Genomic DNA, 18479 nt, shown 5'->3' on the forward strand with positions numbered 1-18479 from the left:
TCTGCAGTGGACACGGGGTGAACTCCTCACTGGGGCGGGGAGAAGCTGCCCCACTGCCACCCCACAGCAACCTGGTGGCTTCCTGGGACAGATCTCAGTGACAAGGCAGCCGGACTTAGGCCACTCAGAGGAGAGGAGGCCGTGGGCTGTGGGCCCCGTGAGCAGCAGGGGTCCAGTGCTGCCATTTCCCGACTGGACACAGCCCTCTCCCCTTTGCAACTAAAATCTGGTGCAGGTGCATGTTAGCAGGCAGGGCCTGAAACAGCAGTTAATGACAAAAGGCTTAGCGCCGGGGTTGGGATAAATCATGGGTAAGTGTACGGCCTTAGAACAAACACCTCCCATGGGTTAGTAGGACTCTGTCTGGCACAGCTCCTCCAGCTGTCACCGGGAAACCAGGGAACGATTCTTCCTTCCAGAAAGGAATGAAATGCCGCCCGAAGGCTAAAGCTTTCCTGTCTCAGAGCCGCTCCCAGGGCGTAGGCTTTGTGCCTCCGAGGCAGCATAGAGCCCGGCTGCCAATCGGTGGATGGGCCCTGCTGGGAGCCTCTGTTATTTTTAAATACCAGCCATTCTCCCTCTCAGCACGGAGCTGTGCACATCGAGCCCCGGCCCCACGGCCACCATTTCCCTGGGTCCTTCACTCCCGCGTCTCCTGGCTTCTACTCCGACAAAGCTGCACAGGGCAGGCAGGGCCCCGCGGCGCCCTCACTGCCTTCCCCCGGGGTGCGGTCTTCCTCAGGCTGCTGGTCTTCAGCTCCCTCTTTTGCTCCTGGGTCTCCAGCAGCTCCTTGGAAGGGAGTGTGTTGTTCCTTGAGGAGAGAGGTGTGATCAAAGTAGAAAGAACAAACAAATGAGGAGGAACCGAGACCCACCTCCCACATTAAAAATACAGCACATGCCTTTCATCTTATCCTTTTGCACAAAACCCCGCTGCATAAATATATACCTCTCTGTGCGCAGGAACAGGGAGGTTTCCTCCAGTCGCCGTCAGTGTTTTTACCCAAATTAAAGTCAGTTGTCTCACTCTGGGGTCAGCCACAGTGAGGAAGCCTGGAGGCATTTTTCTAGCAAGTGTGACTTTTCTAGCTGAGTCACTCCTTTCAGGGGTTCACGTTGCTGAGAATCCCTTCCTCCCCTCCCCCGCCTCCCGCCGCTGTGTGCATCTCCCGATTATTATTGCAAGCGCCTTAACTAAAGGTAGGGCTTCCTGTTTGGTTACCATGGACACCATGCAGGCCAAGGCAAGATCTGCTAGGGAAAGGAAAGGAAGGATTTGTGTGTGCGGCTGTAAATAGTCTTAATCATTGTTTTCTCTTGGCAATCCCAGTAACAGTGTAATTATCAACCATTAAGCGGGGTATATAATTGTCTGAACAACTTGACATTGTTGGCACAGACCTGGGATGTTTGAGAGATTTCACCCACAAAAGCAGATATATCAAAGTCCAGCGTCTTTCTATAAAGAATTGGATGATGACAGTTACAATGCAGAGAGAAAGCTGTCCATGTTTAGTCTCCAGAATCCGAAATGACAACGAAACTTAAAGATGTGCTTTTGAAGGCCTTTTGGTTGGTTGGGGACACTAAGCTTTCCCCCAAGTCTTCATGAGAGATGCTTCTTTCAACTGCAGAAGGAGAGTGATGATGAAGCGAAAGGTGGCACAAATTGAGTCATGTGGGGAGGAGGGAAAAGAGGGCTCAGCAAGACATCTGCTTAATGTCAGTTTTAGAAGATGAGCTTCTCCCTGAAACACCTTGGTTTCAAACCAATTGATGTTATTTTAGTTGTTACATGGAATCTGTTGCAGAAACAGAATCCAACTGTAAATCCTCCAGGCTTCCCTCCTCCATTTGTCACTTTCATTTATGTTTTATTTTATTTTATGCTTCTTTAGTTAAGAACACCTCATACTTTTCCCCTTGGGATACTTGTTTTTCCAGATTCTAAGGTTTTCCAGCTGGAAAATGTTTCTTGGAAACAAGAAGTGGGAGGACCCGTGTGGAGGAGATTGGGTCTCTGGGTTCAGATCTATAGATGAGTTAGGCATGTTCGCCCCATCCCAGCCGCTCCTTTCTCTGCTCACTCTTGTCTCCTGCTCACCATGTACCTTGGAAAGTATGACCTCATTCGAGGTGGATCCTGTCGCTTCCACCATCCTCCCATGGAAATAGGAGTTGGACAGAGAAGACCCAGGGAATCCAGTTGGTGTCAACTGTGATTCAGGACTTGGCACGTGTGAAAGCAAACGTGTGAGTCATGGATTTGCCCCAGGATCTGACCCCATGGAAGTCATTCCAGCAGCTGCTTACCCTTTTCTGTCCCACTCCATCCTCTCCTCACATGCCCCCTGTGCCCACCAGCCATTTCTGAGATTCCACGCTAGGACAGCATGAGCTCTCACACACCCAAATCAGTCAGGTCCTTGGCAATTTGTCTCTTAAAACCAACCCACATCACTGCCATATCACACAAGCCTTCCCAGCTGCTAACCTGGCCCCACCAGACTGATAAGCTCATCCAAGTGAAAAGGCCATCGTCCCCAAAGGAACATTGGTGATCATTATACCACTTAAAAGTGAACACAGCAGGAAGGAGGGGGATCCCATAATGCTTCCTTTGTTTCCTCTCAAGAACCAAAAGTGACCATTAACGTCTGTCTCAAGTCTCAGGTTCCTTGTTCTTCCTGCCTTTCTCTCTCAACCCCATCAGCCCATCCTTTTTTCTTATTCCTCTGCTTTTTCCTTGCCTCTTTCTCTGTCCTGTTCCATGCTGTTCAGGAGGCAGCACAGCTTGGTCCCGGTCTCAGCCTCTGCTCCAGCTTTCTCTCTCTCTGCATCCCCCTCTTCTTTCCCCTTTCCTTCCCTTCCCTCTTCCCTCTTCCTCTCTCTCTCTCTTCCTCTCTCTCTCTCTTCCTCTCTCTCACACACACACACTCTGGAGAGGACCAGCAGGCTGGATTTCAGCACCCTGCCCCACCCTACCCACTAGGGTGAAGGTTGCCGATGTCTGACCCCATCTTTACAAGGTTGCCTCTTAATAGAGATCACCAAGTTAGGCTTTGTTGTTGGCAACATCCCTAATTCCATCCAGACAATGGATTTTCTAAAAGAAAAATAAAGTTGAGAGTATCCACTGCTACCTCTTCAAGTTAGAGTTAGGGGTTAAGAACCCAGCATCCTCTGGAAAAATATCCAGAAGGGAGTCTTGACATCTTTAAGTTGAGAGAAATTGGGACACATCATCTAGTCTACCCTCTTTCCTCCATGCAGAAATTTATCTTAATCATGTAAGATAGATGGTTCCTTAGTTAAAACACTGGCTTCTAATTAGAAGCCCCCTGCATTCAAGCAGCTAGACTTTGAGCTCTGGCAAGAACAGGGAGTGCTTCATCAGGACCCTGCAATTCAGGATGGTGGCTGTGTGGTTGTTTTGATAAAATTCCCAAAGTGGCATGGTGAGCAGGGAGACTCCCTCTTCAGGCTTGTGCTGCCCCCGGCTTTCAGGGGTGATTACATAGAGTTTTCCTGGACCCAGAGAGATGAGGGAGAATGGAGCCTGGGGAGAACCCTCGCCATCTGATGTTCCATTTTAACACTATGATATATCCCTCTTTTTGGGCTTTCACCCAAAGTACTGTTGGAACTCCATATAAAGGAGAGGGATTATAGTCGGTCTGGTTGAGGGGAAATGGAGCACACATCTTCCCCCAGGACAGCTTCTTTTAAGCTATTTTTTGCTTTTGGAGGCCTAGCTAAATTGATTACAGCTACAGACCAGGCTGTCCAACTGCCCATACATATCCTTTGAAAATTGGGCACAGAGTCTCCTGCAAGTCACAGATGCCAAGAAAACACGGCTATCCCTGAACAATAGAGGAAAATTAGGTCAGAAAAGGAAAGTCCACACAGCCTCAGTTCTTTTCACTTTGTTGTGCTAGAAATGGGTTGGCTGACCAAATGTCTAACTGTACCAAGAAACACAAGATTGTTTTACTGGGAACCCTTGTGAAGCGCTAAGGGAAAGCGTTGCCCACTTCAGCCATGCCGTAACCTTGCACAGGCCAGCTTTTGCCAACCTGTGGAAGAAGAAAGAAAGTATAAAGGAGAGAGGAGAGGACTGAGCTACCCATATGCATTTCTCCCAACTCTGGTATAGATTGCAGTACCTTTGAAAAACATTCTTTTCTGTTTCTAACACATTTTATTAGACCCAATGAGCCAAAAATGTCATTGATTGATTCCTTCAATCCTGGGACCTCAACTGCTAATGTGGGCTCTTTGGCAACTTCAAGTACTGATTGGCATCTAGAGGATCAGACTGTGACTTCACTGAGCTGCTCTTCTCTTTCCACGAGTGGAGGTCAGGGCGGTCCAGGGCCCCGTGTGCAGGAAGAGGGCGATGTCCGCCCACGAGCGTGCACGCTCTTCTAAGAACCAGGCAAGGGCAGGGCTGACTTCTGCTGCCTGCAGAAGAATCAGGGGAGGAGTGATGCTCCCCATTCCTCCAGTGCTCACAGGCCCATTGAGAAGCACAGTGAAGAGGATTTAAAAATCCAGCAGGAGAATGTTGGAATGCGCCCCTTTCTGCTCATTTCCCAGACAGTCAAACATGCACCCGGAGGATCAGGAGACAGAAAACGAGTCCTGCAAAACCCTGCTTCTTTGACTCGCTCTCTGCTGTGCTCCCCTGGAACGGACCTACCTGAGCAGAATAAGAACACTGCTCTGGAAAATACTGAGAGCCTTTTGTGGGTTCCCTTAAAACCCTGGTTGAGGCAGGAGGATGGTTGTTGTCTTTAAAATCTCTGCATGAGGGAGAATTCATGAGCCTCCTGGTGAAAGCAAGAAAGAGTGGATTTCTTGTGCTGAGTCATAGCCTAGGCCTTCGGGTAAAAAACCCTGAATGCATGTACTCATGCCAACCAGTGTTCCCTGGGAAGCAATCTTGGGGGAAAACATATTGCCTCATCATTAGATTATTTTCAGGAAAACTCTCCACCTCCAGCAGGTGTTCCGTCCTTAGTCCAGTCTATTCATGGCATTCTTTCCTCCTGGGCCCTGGTCTGGAGCTGGTAGTGGGGTTGGGATATGCATGAGGGAGAGAGGGCATGTATGTGCTGGACCCTCTATCTTTCCTGCACAGCCTGGCAGATGACCAGGTGATTGTCTGTTGTTTTAAATTCCCCAAAACCTCAGCCCCATCCAGGATCCTGCTCCGTTAAGAACTGACTGGTTCCAATGAAGACAAAGTCTCCCAGAGTTCGGCTCTGCAGCATAAGCCAAGAGCATTGTAGACCGCTTCCTGGGGGCAGGAATTGGGGCCCTGATAGGTTACGTGGCTTGGCCTTGACCAGCCAAAGAGCGCAAGTTCCCAGGCCTCTCCTGAAAACCCCACACTGGGCACGGGGCACGTTGAGTCTTCTGAACCTTGCCTCTTAATGATGTGCTCTCTCCCCTGGTCCTCTGCTGTCCCCCCACAGGGTGCGGGCTGCACTGCCCTGGTGGTGGCCGTGGTGGCCCGAAAGCTGGAACTCACCAAAGCGGAGAAACACGTTCACAACTTCATGATGGACACTCAGCTCACCAAACGGGTAAAACACCACTGTCCACATCTGAATGGGGGACTCAAGACCAACATGGAAGCCAAGCAGAAAGAAAGTAGTTATGTGATATAAGTCAGGGCCACACCTTGCAATGGAGGATTGAGGAAGCCCCAGACACATGCAAACAGCCTCCACAAACTGGGCACAATGGCTTGGCACTCCAGGCTCCTGTCTTCTCTTAAATCACTGTGCATGGTTCAGGCAACCCAAAAATTCTCCTGTTAATTAAATCTACAGCATACAGTGGTATAAGCGCCCCTTTGCCTAATGGTACCCAAGAAATTGCCCAACATGACGCAACATTTTTGTTTATGCTCAAATATTTTCACCATTCTCATTAGGAAGGGCAGTAAAGAGTCTTAAAATCAATCCTGGAAATGTATCTAAATCCAGACCTTAAAAAAAAATCATTAAAGACGATCATTGCAGGAGAGCTCACATTCCTAGATACTGTTCATCAAAATGTCATCATCCGATTTTCCCCTTTCGGGTTTTCCGGATAATGTTTCTCACTTGTATCCTCATGAAAGTGGTTAAGGAGATGACAAACTGAAAATTATGCAGGAATGGGGAGATTGTTTAGCTGCTAAAAGTCTGACACCCCACTGAATTGTCAGAGAAGAAAAGGCCCATTTAGAAGAGACAGAAATGAGCCTTCCAGGATAACAGCAGGCCAAATGAGCAAGGCAGGAGCTGTTTATTTAATGACAGCCTTTATGGAAAATTCTTTAGAGCTGCAGGCTGAATGAAGGTCAGTGATATGATTTCCTGCAAACTTCTCCTCTCTCGGAGGTGAGAGAGAATCAAAACCTTGTGCTGGGGTCTTGGCCTAGCAAGTCTTTCTCATTTAGGACTCCAGTGGGTTAAGAGATCCACAAGCGACCAAATTTTGATTTGGGTTTTTGAAAGCTAGAGAAAATATTCGGTGATTAATGTTGCAGCGCAGTAAAAAATGTGTTAGAAATAGCGACAAAGGCAGGAAGGGGGCACAAGAGAGAGGGAGAATGACAGAGTGCGAGCCAGCTCTCAGGGAAGACAGTGGGAGAATGTGCAGTTGCCAAGGCCTCTCCAGTTTCTTAGCAGAATTATTTATGGTGTTTGATTGTCTGATCTTTGATTACATGTATCGGATTGTTTAAAGAGCCTCCACAGATGTTAAAAGGAACAGGTACAGGCAAATAGTCTTACGTTGTTGGTGTACAGATGTGAATTCAGTACCTCGCGGCCCTGAGCTGTCCGTTGTACAAAAGAAACCCCAATTTGCAGCATCAAGGTGGCAGGACTGGGGGCTGTGCCCATGGGTGGGCCAGCCGGGTTTCACCCAGAACCTTGTAACCCAGCTGCTCTGCTTCAGCCCTCGAACACCCATGCAGAAGTCATAGCCGGAACTGAGCAAATTACAAAAGTTGTTGGAACCTCAGTGCAAATATCCTTGCATCTATCCTCCTGAAACAACAGTCCAGGAGTCAAGGGCGAGAGGGATTTGCCTCGAACACCTTCTCGGAAGCTGTTTTCTTAGAGCAGACAGTGAACAGTCTCTCTGTTTATTCTGGTTTGCATTTTGAAACCAAGGATCTGCTTTGTATTTCATGTTACTCTTTTGTCCTCTCCGGTTTTGACTCTGTAAATCAGATACTAGAGGAAAATAAAGCTGAGCAAAGCCAGCTCCCTCATACGACAGGAAAATAAACAATTTTTTCTGCAATATAATTGTAGAAAGAGATAAGACTGTGGTTGCTAATTTCCGTCTTTCAAAAATGATTCTCTAAAATCCTCCTCAAGTCCACTTACTTTTTGAAAACTAGGACTGAAAATCAAATCAACAAATATTTGTTGCTCATCCATGCGTGCAAGGCACCTTTTTAATCGAATAACATCTCACTTTTCTGAGAACACTTAAATCTGTTGAAATGTCCCTTTAATGTCTAATATCTTTTTCCCAGAGAAACAAACACAAAAGGGATGGTTCTTACAGACGGAGGATTTTCAAAGCTGCAGGACTGGGACTTCCAAAGGTTCTTTTACGTAACCTTGATTGAAAGGAAGCTGGCTGCGAGCGAGCGTGGCCTCCTCTGGCTTCAGCTCACCTGGACCTGCTCTCAGAGAAGCCCACCTTTCTTCCCCTGGGAATGCCTCGCCTATCCTTTGGCTTCTCCAAATGGCTAGGCCGTGGGTCAAAGAGATGCTAAGCTTAGTCCATTCCTAAAATCTCAGTGAATTCTCACAGACAGATCCAATCGTGGGAGGAGCCCACGATTGTAGCATAATTGCAAACCTCTCAGGAGTGCACAATTAGTAGATTTAACAGATAGAAGCCGTCTCTTAAAGGTACATGCAATCTCAAATCTTCAAACACTAAAACACTAAATCGCTAAGCGAAAAAAGAGAAAGAGAAATGGTAACCTATTAATCATAAAAATACACAAGTCATTCTAGGGTTTATTCATCCTGCCTGTCTTCCTGTAAAGGCTTCAGCCCCGCCTTTACCATTAAGAGTCACACTATGTTTATTTATTTATTTATGGGGGGCGTGGTTGATAGCACAGGGTAAGAACTCAGTTTCTGATTTTCCTGAATCCCATGGCTTTTCTTCTTTCTCTTGTATAACTTGTCAACCCTGGTAGCAATGTCATTTCTGCATTTAATGCAATCAGATCTTCCCAAGCTGACTTTGCAGTGTTACTGCCATTGTTATTCTATAATTATAATCTATTGCTAACCTCTGGGCTACTAGATAATATATATGTAAATGACACACAGAGAGACTGTAAAAAAGATACTAGATCCCTGTCTTTTCTCCCACTCAACCCTCCACATCCCCATCTCTCTGTTTTATGTAATTAAACACACTCATCACAGGGGTCACCCACCGGACACCACACTCTGTGCTCTGGGGACATCGAGGTGGTCCCTGCCTTCAAGGAGCACGTCTCCTTTCTAGAAAGCAAGGTAGGCTGCCCAGGGACCCACTTGGCTTAAGAGGCACCGTGGACAGGAGACGTTCTGTTGGCCACACATGCTTTCCACGTCAGACCCGCAGAGAGCACCAGGCTGTGTGCCGCTGGCTGAGGACTATGCCTCCTTATCCTTGCCACCAGGGGTTCTTGCCCCAAATACTTCGTCCAAGTACATTTCCCTGTGAAATCAATGAGTAAAACCAGAACCAAACGCAGATCTTCCCTGCACTAGTTCCTTCTCCTGACTTCCCTGGTCAGCTAATGGCGTTGCTGTTCTTCCAGTCTCCAGGCCGGGAAACTTAACGCCATCTCTGACTCCTTTCTGCCCTGGACCCCACGGGAGTCCAAGCAGTTTCTTTTTTTTTCAAGATTGGCACCTGAGCTAAGAACTGTTGCCAATCTTCTTTTTGTTGTTGTTTTTTTGTTTGTTTTCCTGTTTTTTCTCCCCAAAGCCCCCCAGTACATAGTTGCATATTTTAGTTGTGGTTCTTCTGGTTGTGCTATGTGGGACGCCACCTCAGCATGGCTTGATGAGCAGTGCCATGTCCGCGCCCAGGATCCGAACCGGTGAAACCCTGGGCCACCGAAGCGGAGTACTCGAACTTAACCACTCGGCCATGGGGCCAGCCCCGGAGGAGTTTCTGAGACTGACTCACCTGGCCATGGCGTGGCTGTTCACACACGCCAGCCTCTCCAGGCCCTCTGCCCCACCATGCTGGAAGCCACCATCTCAGTCTTGTACCATCACAGCCACTTGCCACTTTCTGTCCTCACGGGCCTCGCTTATCTCAGACATCCTGTTCTGCTTCCCAGTGGATCTCCTTAGACTTAGCTCTAAACATATCACCACCCTGCTCAAAAATCTTCAGTAACCCCCAGCACCTACTGAACAGCGCTAAAGAAAACTTTTCTTTGATTATAAAAATATTTCAAAGTTTATCACAATCCCACTGGAAAAAATTTTTTTTTTCCATCCTGCTAGTTCAAAGATTTACTCATAGCAGGGGTGTTATAGGAAAAGACAATGGCAGACATTATAAGAGGTGCAGAAAGTCTGGCTAAAGGACACTGGACTCCTGACTGACAGTTGGTTAGGCCCATGAGTGGATTCCCAGAACAAGTCTTAATGTCTTTAAAATTTATCAGATAGTCCATTGAGCAGTTATCAGGAATGCTAATTCTCCCCAAAAGGGGATTGTAAATTATATTACCCACAAAGGTTCTGTCCTAGACAGGTTGAGTGCCTTTTTTCTTTAACAATAGTCAGAAGCATTGAGCTTTTGAGCTGGAAGGATTCTTAGGGATGAACTTCCCAGGCCCAGAGATGGGCGAGAGTGGGCTCCCAGTTATATGCAGCTAGCTGGGTCCTGGCCAGGGCTGCAGTTTGTTCTCAGGCCAGCAGGCAGCTCTCCAGCCATAACCCAGTGGGTTTTCCAGAGCAGTCAGCTCCTTGGAACTCAGCATGGTCGTTAGGGTCCCAGGCCTGCTGGAGAGAAAAGCCAGTTTACCTCCAAACAAGCTGAGCATCAAATTGATAGCATTATAGAATCAGCCGCCATTCACTACCGTGCTGCTCTGGAGAAAAGAGCTTCAAACTCCAACTTTGAACCACAGCAGTATCTCCCTCCTCGCTCCCTGCCCCAACTTCCCACCAGCCACAGGGGTGGAGCCCCCAGTTCTAAGCGTTCAGGGAGGGCTTCCGGGTAAGGCGGGCAGAGAAGCCTGAGAAGGAAGTGGGAACAGGATGGGGGAGGGAAGGAGAGAGTGTGTAAGCAGAGAGACGAAAGAGATGGCAGCCGCAGAAGCCAGCAGGAAGTCTGTGGGGCTGAGGGTGAAGGAAGAGTGGGGTTGGCAGATAGGGAGGAGGGGATGGCCGTCTTCCCCAGTCCTGTGTATAATGGACGCCTTCGGTCAAATGTCTGAAGACAGGGCTGGCCTGTAGGTTCTCAGACTGATGCTCATCAGCCCTCAGTTAATCTAAATTCAGCCTGTGGAACACCCACCTGCCAGGCCTGATCTGCCTTCCTCCCTCCATTCCTTCCCCCTTTCCAACCTTTAGGTAGAACACCCTTTCCCCAGGAAGGATTCTGGCAGCCTAATGGGCATGCTAATGATTTCTTCCCTGGAGGGTCCACCAGTGGGGCTTCTGGAATTACACTCCCAAGTCTCCCTGTGGCTTCTGGAGGCACGGGGGACCCCAGACTGGGGCCTCTCTCATTCTGTCCCAAGTGTTCCTCCAGCAACTGACAGCCCCTCTGTAATACCAAGTGGCAGGTTACCCTGGCAGAGAGGTGGCCAGAGCAAGCCGTTGACACAGATGATACAGCCAAGAGCTCCAGGAACAGACATATGTGTCTGTTTAATGTTTTGCTTTGTTTGGGGTAGGGGGAGAAGCTAATGTTTATTAGCAGGAGAATATCAATAAAGCTGTCACGTATTGAAGCACACCGTGGCCAGGCTGTGTGCTGTTTTATGTGTATTCTCATGTAATCAACTCCACAATCCCATTTCACAGGTCAGTATCACCTGCAGCACTCTAGCCCCCACCCTGCTGTATTTTTCTTTGAAGCCAGTATTACCTGATACTATGTTACAAACTGCATCCTGTCTCCACCAGATTATAAACTCCATGAGGGCAGTAATGTGATTGGTTTGTTCGTCACAATATTATCACTTCCTAGAACAGCATCTGCCCCATCGTAGGTGTTCCTTAAGTGTTTTTTGAAGGTGCGAGAAAGAAAATTGAGTCTCAGAGAGGTTCAGTAACAGGTCCAAGGAGGGGATAATAGTTCCATCCATTTGTGAGGTGTGTCTCAGGGCTAATGAAACAACGTAAGCATCAAGTGTTTAGCATAGAGCCTGGCAGTAGTAAGCACTCAGTAAATGTTAGCTGTCACTGTTACTTGCAAGCTCTTAGGTGAATGACTTAGCACTACCATTACCCAGACCCATTAATCCTGCAGCCTTTCCTAAGGTATGTAGGTCATCGAGCCTGTTCTCTGGCCCCCAGGAGAGTGAAAGCTTACAATTTTTTGGTAGAGAATGTATGGACCCACAGAAAACAGCTCATATGCTTATGGGTTTGGGGCACAAAACAGCCAGCCTTCCACTCAAAAACAACCGTCTTCTAATGATCCCTGAACCCATCTGATTGTGACGAAGCTTGCTCAGTCCTTCCCAGTCCTTCCCACCGCACCCTCACCCCCACCCCCGGAGCTCCTTTTGGTCCTGGTGCCCCTGCCCACCAGGAGAGCTCAGAGGGTCCCCAAGCCCCAATCAGGGGCTCAGCAGATCCCAGGAGGAGCACACGACCTCAACTGCTCCCACCCCAAGGATGCTCAAAGCAATCAGCCAGGTGAATTGGAGGGAGACCCTGGTCGCAATAGCATTTACTGTCAACTTGGGAGAGCACAGTGCAGTTAAAAGCCTATTTCTTTTTCTCTTGCAGATATTGATCTACTTAGCTTTGTGCCAGACTGTTTGCTGGCAATTAATTTCAGAGTCAGCACCAAGGCTTGCATTTAACATCCCTTTTCGGAATTCGCAGGGGCCTTCTGTTCAGACCCATAAAGATGATGTGCCTGCCTCTCCCAGCTCCCCGGCTGAGCTGTGATTTCAGTACCTGACGTTTGGGGTGCAGTCAGGTGCGGCCCTGGGCTCCCTGTTCTGCTGTATTGCTAAGTGAGGGCTGTGATGATTAAAAAAAGCAATTCTAATGTCCTTTCCAATTCCTTGATCCTGGAAAACAGGAAATAATTTTGTTTGTGTAGAGATGAAGTCTAGTCCAGTCTTTCTTCAGACCACATGAAAACCTTATGTTCTCCTTGGACCTGGCTCTTGTTTCCACTTTGTCATTAGCTAGCTGTGTGATTCTGGTCCTCACAGCCCATCTCTGAAGCTGTTTCCTTGTATTTTAAATGGGGCTAGATGATAATAATTAATGTGTGTATGGTACTTTACAGTTTATATAACACTTAAATCCACGTTGACTTACTTTGCCATTTGTACCTTTATGGTCTTGGTCTCTGTCTTAGTTTCTTCATCTGTAAAATGGGGATAACATTAGTACCTGCCTGAAAGGGTTGTGAGGTTATGCATATGAAGTACTCAGACCTGTGCCTGGCGCCTGGTAAATGTTAGCTGTTAGCCTCAGCACCGTCAGCACCACCATCATTGCCTCCTTGGGGCCTCATAACATAACATTAAGGTAAGGATTTATTTTTCCCATCTTATAGATAATTAAGCATTTACTCCTGAGCTGCTTAATAACTGGCAGAGCAAGGATTCACCTGCAGGCTTTCCAATTTCAAATGCTTGTTCCACACCAACACAGAGACAGTTGTCACAGGCCCATCGGAGCTGACATTCCGTGGCTCTATCATTATTCCAAAGAGGAGACTCGTGTAACTGGCACTCTTCTGATCATCCTAAATGCCGGGGCAGGGTTCTCGCTTCTGTGTTTCTGTGAGGCTTTCCTTGGAGGCCAAGCACCCAGGGAAACTGAAGAAATTATGCATCAAATTGCCCTCTGTCTACAAAAGGTGGCGGTAGTATGCACCCGCGGACGGCAAGGCTTCCCTTTCCAGCTGCCTCTTTTGCCGGGAGGCTGCTCCGCGCCAGCCCTTGGACAGAACCCCAGAGACCAGCCCCTCCTCCCCCTCCCCCCTCCTCACCTGGACACCCCTCATTTCCAGCTTCACTCACCACCCCCTGCTTCCTTTCAGGCAAGAAAGGACCAGAGGTGGGCAATTAAGTCGTTTAAAACCATTTTCACAGCGGATTTTTACTGAACGAAAAAGCAATATTTATGTCACTTAGACATTTCTGAGAAGACTTAGCTGTTCTTTTAAAAACATCACTTCAGCGCCAATGAAAAATATAATCCAGCCTTAGTAATAAATTTTTAAAACACACACACACAAAAGTTATCAGCCTGCGAAACAATGTTTCCTAGGCCTTCCCACACGTCTCAGTATTTTAACAACGTCCCATCTGTTGATGTCAGTCTGAAGAAGCAGGCCTGTACGCTCCAGTTTTATTAAAATCCTTTCTGGCTAGTAACCTGATTTCTGCTAGACCAGCCAAATGACTTTCAGGCCCCGGGCCTGTGGGCCTGTGCCAATTTGCGTGGCTGACAGAAATAGGAACGGCTCATCAAAACTCTGTTTAGCTTGTGCTTAATAAGAAATGTTTCCTCTTGCTCTTGTTCCTAATTGCTGAAGATGTCTGTGTTTGGATTAAAACTTTGTCCCCTGCCATCTGGATGCCATTGATATGTCTCAGCTCAGTCGAGAGCTGGGTGATATCAGTGGTTTCCATGTCAACAGATGACAGCGTCATATGTTGAAATGTGTGATTGCAGTGCACAGCAAAGGAGCCAGCCTCGGGAAGGAGACAGCTCTGGTTTCACACCTAAAGATCTTCTCTGATTTTCAGACACCGCTTTGAAATTATTTCAGTTTTATGCCAATTACATTTACATGTAAAATTGCAGTGTAAATGTTTTTGGCCATTTGCGAAAGGAAACAATGGACTTGTTGATACCTATAGTTCCATTCGGTGGGAAAGACATTTCCTCAAAGAGGCCTTTTAAAATCTCCAACTGATAGGAAATCTGTTTACTCTCTGAATCCAAGAATGTACCATGTGCAGTAAATGGACGTCTCAGGTAGCACGGGGAGCTCTGCACGCAAGGGCAGCAATGGTATATATTTATCGATTCAAAGGGTGCCCCAGGTCTCCAGGTCTTGGTAATGCAGCCTGTCTAAATATAGCATCAGCAACAGCAGCCGACAGGCAGTCCTGAAATAATTAAGAAAGAAGAAACACCCCTCAACTTCAGGCTCCAGTGTACTGTGTCCAATACAGGATTAATAAGAGATGCATTTTCTTCATTGTTTCTAAGTTCGTGATTTGATTAAGGAAATAAATCATCGCAGAATCATTTCCTTATAAGGTAGACTATATCAGAAAACACAAAAAAAATACTACGTGAACCCAGGAAAATTAACCTGATGGTAACTGGCTTTATTTATTTTTCCTTAGATCAAGAATGCTGCAGCCAACGTCCTCCGGGAAACGTGGCTAATCTATAAACACACGAAGCTGCTAAAGAAGATTGACCATGCCAAAGTCAGGAAACACCAGAGGAAGTTCCTCCAGGCTATCCACCAGTGAGTATCTGGGCAGCTCTGCCACCGGATGGCCACATTAGGAGTGGTGGGACCCTCACAGCTCCATCAGTATCTTTTCCTCTACCTCGAGGCCCAGAGAAAATCCATTGTTCTACTCAGTAAGCACTCGGGGCAGTAAAACTGACCCAGATCAATCTGTTGACTCATCTATTGCACCTGCCACTGCCAGGCATTGGGCAGGCTGCTCTGGAAGGTAAAACAGAGTAAGAGTCTCTAAGGCTGCTCATATTGAACACACACACACACACATACCACATTACAACTCAAAGCAGAACAAACTGCTCAGCGCTCTCTATAAGAGAGGCATTAAAAAAGTAGAGTGGAAAAGTAGAGAATGAAAACATCTATTCTGACCTGGAGGTTTTGGGAAATCCTAAACGGCTGAGAGTAGGGCCTTTAAGGGGGAAGGCACAGCCTAGACCATTTGAGAAGCAGGGGAATGATCTGAAAGTCGAGAGGAAACTGAAGTGGCTGCAGGAAAGCATGCACGGAGACAAGTTTGCTTTCTGGGGGACCTGACAAGTCCTTGATTCTCGTCAGTCGCCACCCATATTCGAAGTCTCCATGCAGGGTTCCAAAATCAGAAGAATTGATGTAGATGTGGAATCTGCCCATGGGCTAAACTTTAACGTGCACTGGAAGAGGATGGCTGTTACGACTCTTTCCCACAGACTGAGGAGCGTCAAGATGGAGCAGAGGAAGCTGAGCGACCAAGCCAATACCCTGGTGGACCTTTCCAAGGTGAGTGGCGAAATCTGAAGACACTCTAAAGAGTTCTCAGACGCTGGCATTCAGACTTCTCAGGTGTGGCTATGAAGACTGGCCATGTCCATGCTATACAGTGAAAGCAAAGAATGATTTCTCCTGGGTTAAAAAATAATCTAGGTTCAAGTTCTTGACATTTGCAATCTACTAGTTTGTCTTGTTTTTTTAAAACCTGGCATTTGTTTCTTAAATTCAATTGCTCAGGTTTGTCTTTGCTTGAAATTAATTAGCTGACCTACTAAATCTTCTCAGTGTGTTGCTTTATTAGCTGTATATTGAGGGCACCTAAGGATGAGCTCAAGTTTGCACAGGATGAAGCACATTGATGAGGCCAAATGGCGATGATGGCGAGGATGCTGCCTAGGTCACACCTAGGAAGATCCTTCCAGTTTGCTGTTTTAGTTAGAAATTCTTTTTTCTGCATCCTCCAGTCCTTACAACCCAAGCTTTCTGGTCGCAAATTGGTGGGGGGGGGGGGGGCTGCATTTTTTCTTAAGTGGCAGATAGCCTACAATGAACATGAAGATGCCAAAAGAGAGCCCTCCTTTGAGCGCCCTACAGCTTGATGTCACACTGTCATTCTGTGCCTCTGGCACTGAACTGCCGTAAACACTGTAAAGAAACTCACTCCTCTTGCAAATCAGTGCAGTGAAGGAACTGGAGGCTGCACTGCTGGCAGAGCTGAGTAGGTGCCATTGAAGAAAGGGCCTCCCCCTCCGCAGCCCCTTCTCATTGCCTCTTGATGGAAATTGTGTATCAAGTGTACAGCCCAGGGCCAGGCTGGCAGAACATTCCAGCAGATGTCAATTATCATAATGGAACACGTTCCCTGGGTAAGCAAGAGAAACTCCCTCAGGCAAATTAAGCACCCTTTGAAAAGAGGGTGCAATCAGAGAAATTGCTGGTTGTTGGGCTATGTGCAGGTGCCTTGTTCAGTGAAGGGATCAAGCCAAAGAAAGGGCCTCCCCACCCGGGGGGGCTTCAATCAGGGAATGTGTGGCTTGCACGGGTGGGGAGAAGCCCACAGGCCTGTGTGCCTTTGGAGGGATGTTGCAGTGGAGTGCCGGGCTCCTGGGAGCCTGGAGGGAGGGGACACGAAGGGGACACTGGAGTGCAAGAAGGAACTCCCTGGGGTCTGGGTGTGTTGGTTAATACTCTTGGCTTCTAGTTTCAGAAACCCACTGCAACTAGGTTTAAAAATGGAGTCCTTTGTTATAAGGATACCAGGAAGTCTCATTCCAGGCAGAGAGCGTCAGAAGTCTCAGAGCGGGCATGAGGTCAGACTCAGGGAGGAACTAACTAGAACCAGACCTGGGAAACCCTCACTCTCGGGAAGTGTTCTTTCACCCTCTCTTCTCCTGTTCCAGTGCCTCTTCAGTTCTCTCGTTCTTTCTCGCCATCCTCTCTCACCCGACAGCTTTCTATGCCTCCTGTCTCCATGGCAGACCATGGCAGGCCCCTCTCCAGAGAGGACCCTTTCTAGGTCTAGCCAGTGGTCTTAATTCTAACTTCTCAGAAGAGATGAGATGGTTGGCCAGTCAGGGTCATGTGTCCACCCTTAGACCAATCAGCTGTGGCCAGGAAGAGGGTCACGTGGGAAAAACACATGTGAGATGCAGAAATAGCCCAAGGAGATGACCCAAGGTGTTTCTTCTACAACCAGCAATGTTTCCTGCCTCACCTCTGACCTGGCAGGACACACCGGGCCCCTCCCGGAGACAGGGCCCAGCACAGAGCAGACTGTGCAAAGCAAAAACCTCAGTGACTTGGAAGGAGGCTCATGTGAACTGGGCGGAGGAACTAAACCATCAGTAATCTGGGAACGAGTTACCTGGAAAGAAAGGGGTGTAGAGGGGAGGGTTGGGAGGGTTAAGAGAGGACTTCCACAGGGCTGGAGGGGGCGTGCTGAGACCTGGAGAGAGGGAGAACTCTGACATCCATCCAGCCTTTGTCTTTTCCTCCCAGGAGACTCACCCAAGGTCCTGAGAGAAACCATGCATATTTCCCATTGGTCCGCATTCCCCCTGGCATCCTGTCACCAAGCAGCGGAACAGGGAAGACAATAATGCCGTGTTCTCTGCCTTTTTCTGTGCTTCATCCTCCCGACTCACCACCTTCCCACCCCTGCCCTTTGGTCCTCTCTAGATTAAGAACCTGGCGTGTGGTCCCCAAATGTTCTTTTCTATATTGAACAGCTATCTTGTAAGATGGCAGAGCTGGGAGGCCTTGGACTCTTTATTTGCTAGCTTCAATGTCTTCAGTTGAAATGTAAAAATAATTCCTGGGGCTGGCCCCGTGGCCGAGTGGTTAAGTTCGCGTGCTCCGCTGCAGGCGGCCCAGTGTTTCATTGGTTCTAATCTTGGGCGCGGACATGACACTGCTCATCAAACCACGCTGAGGCAGTGTCCCACATGCCACAACTAGAAGAACCCACAATGAAGAATATACAACTATGTACCAGGGGGCTTTGGGGAGAAAAAGGAAAAAATAAAATCTTTAAAAAAAAAAAAATTCCTGACATCTGAAGCTCCAGTGATCAAATAAGATAATAGCTGTGAAAGTGCTTTGTAAACTATAAAGGTTTTGCAAATAGTAGTTCTCATTATGATGTTAGATTATGAATATTATCTATGAATATTATGAACCAAGATCCAAAGGAACAAAGTCACCGTCTCAAGGTCAGGCAGTTGGCGAGCACAGCACTGGGGCCGAGACCCCGGGGCCCGGACTCAGTCCAGAGCTCGTAAGGGTGCCCCTGTGGTCACGTACATTTGTGGTTTTGTGCATTCTGGGAAGAACGTGAGCCTCAAGGAGGTTCTGCAAATGTTAATTAATGAAGGAAGCACTTCACTTCTAAAGTCACCCTCTCCTCCAAGGGCGTCCGTGATACACTATCCTCTTCTCACAATGGCAGAGCCGCTTTCATCCCAGCTCAGTGACGGCTCCTTTTGGGGTCT

The 18479-nt window shown here is 47.8% G+C and overlaps 1 protein-coding gene across 2 annotated transcripts in view; it reads left to right on the forward strand.

The window, feature by feature from the left end:
• KCNN3 (potassium calcium-activated channel subfamily N member 3) overlaps positions 1-18479 on the forward strand; it is a 158504-nt gene that overhangs the window by 128590 nt on the left and 11435 nt on the right. For both annotated transcript variants that reach the window (XM_046683441.1, XM_046683442.1), the window contains exons 5-7: positions 5484-5594; positions 14609-14736; positions 15429-15498. In XM_046683441.1, the coding sequence (XP_046539397.1) occupies positions 5484-5594; positions 14609-14736; positions 15429-15498 (309 nt within the window). The remainder of the gene's footprint in view (positions 1-5483; positions 5595-14608; positions 14737-15428; positions 15499-18479) is intronic.

This window comes from Equus quagga, chromosome 13, assembly GCF_021613505.1.
Source record: "Equus quagga isolate Etosha38 chromosome 13, UCLA_HA_Equagga_1.0, whole genome shotgun sequence".
NCBI lineage: Eukaryota > Metazoa > Chordata > Mammalia > Perissodactyla > Equidae > Equus > Equus quagga.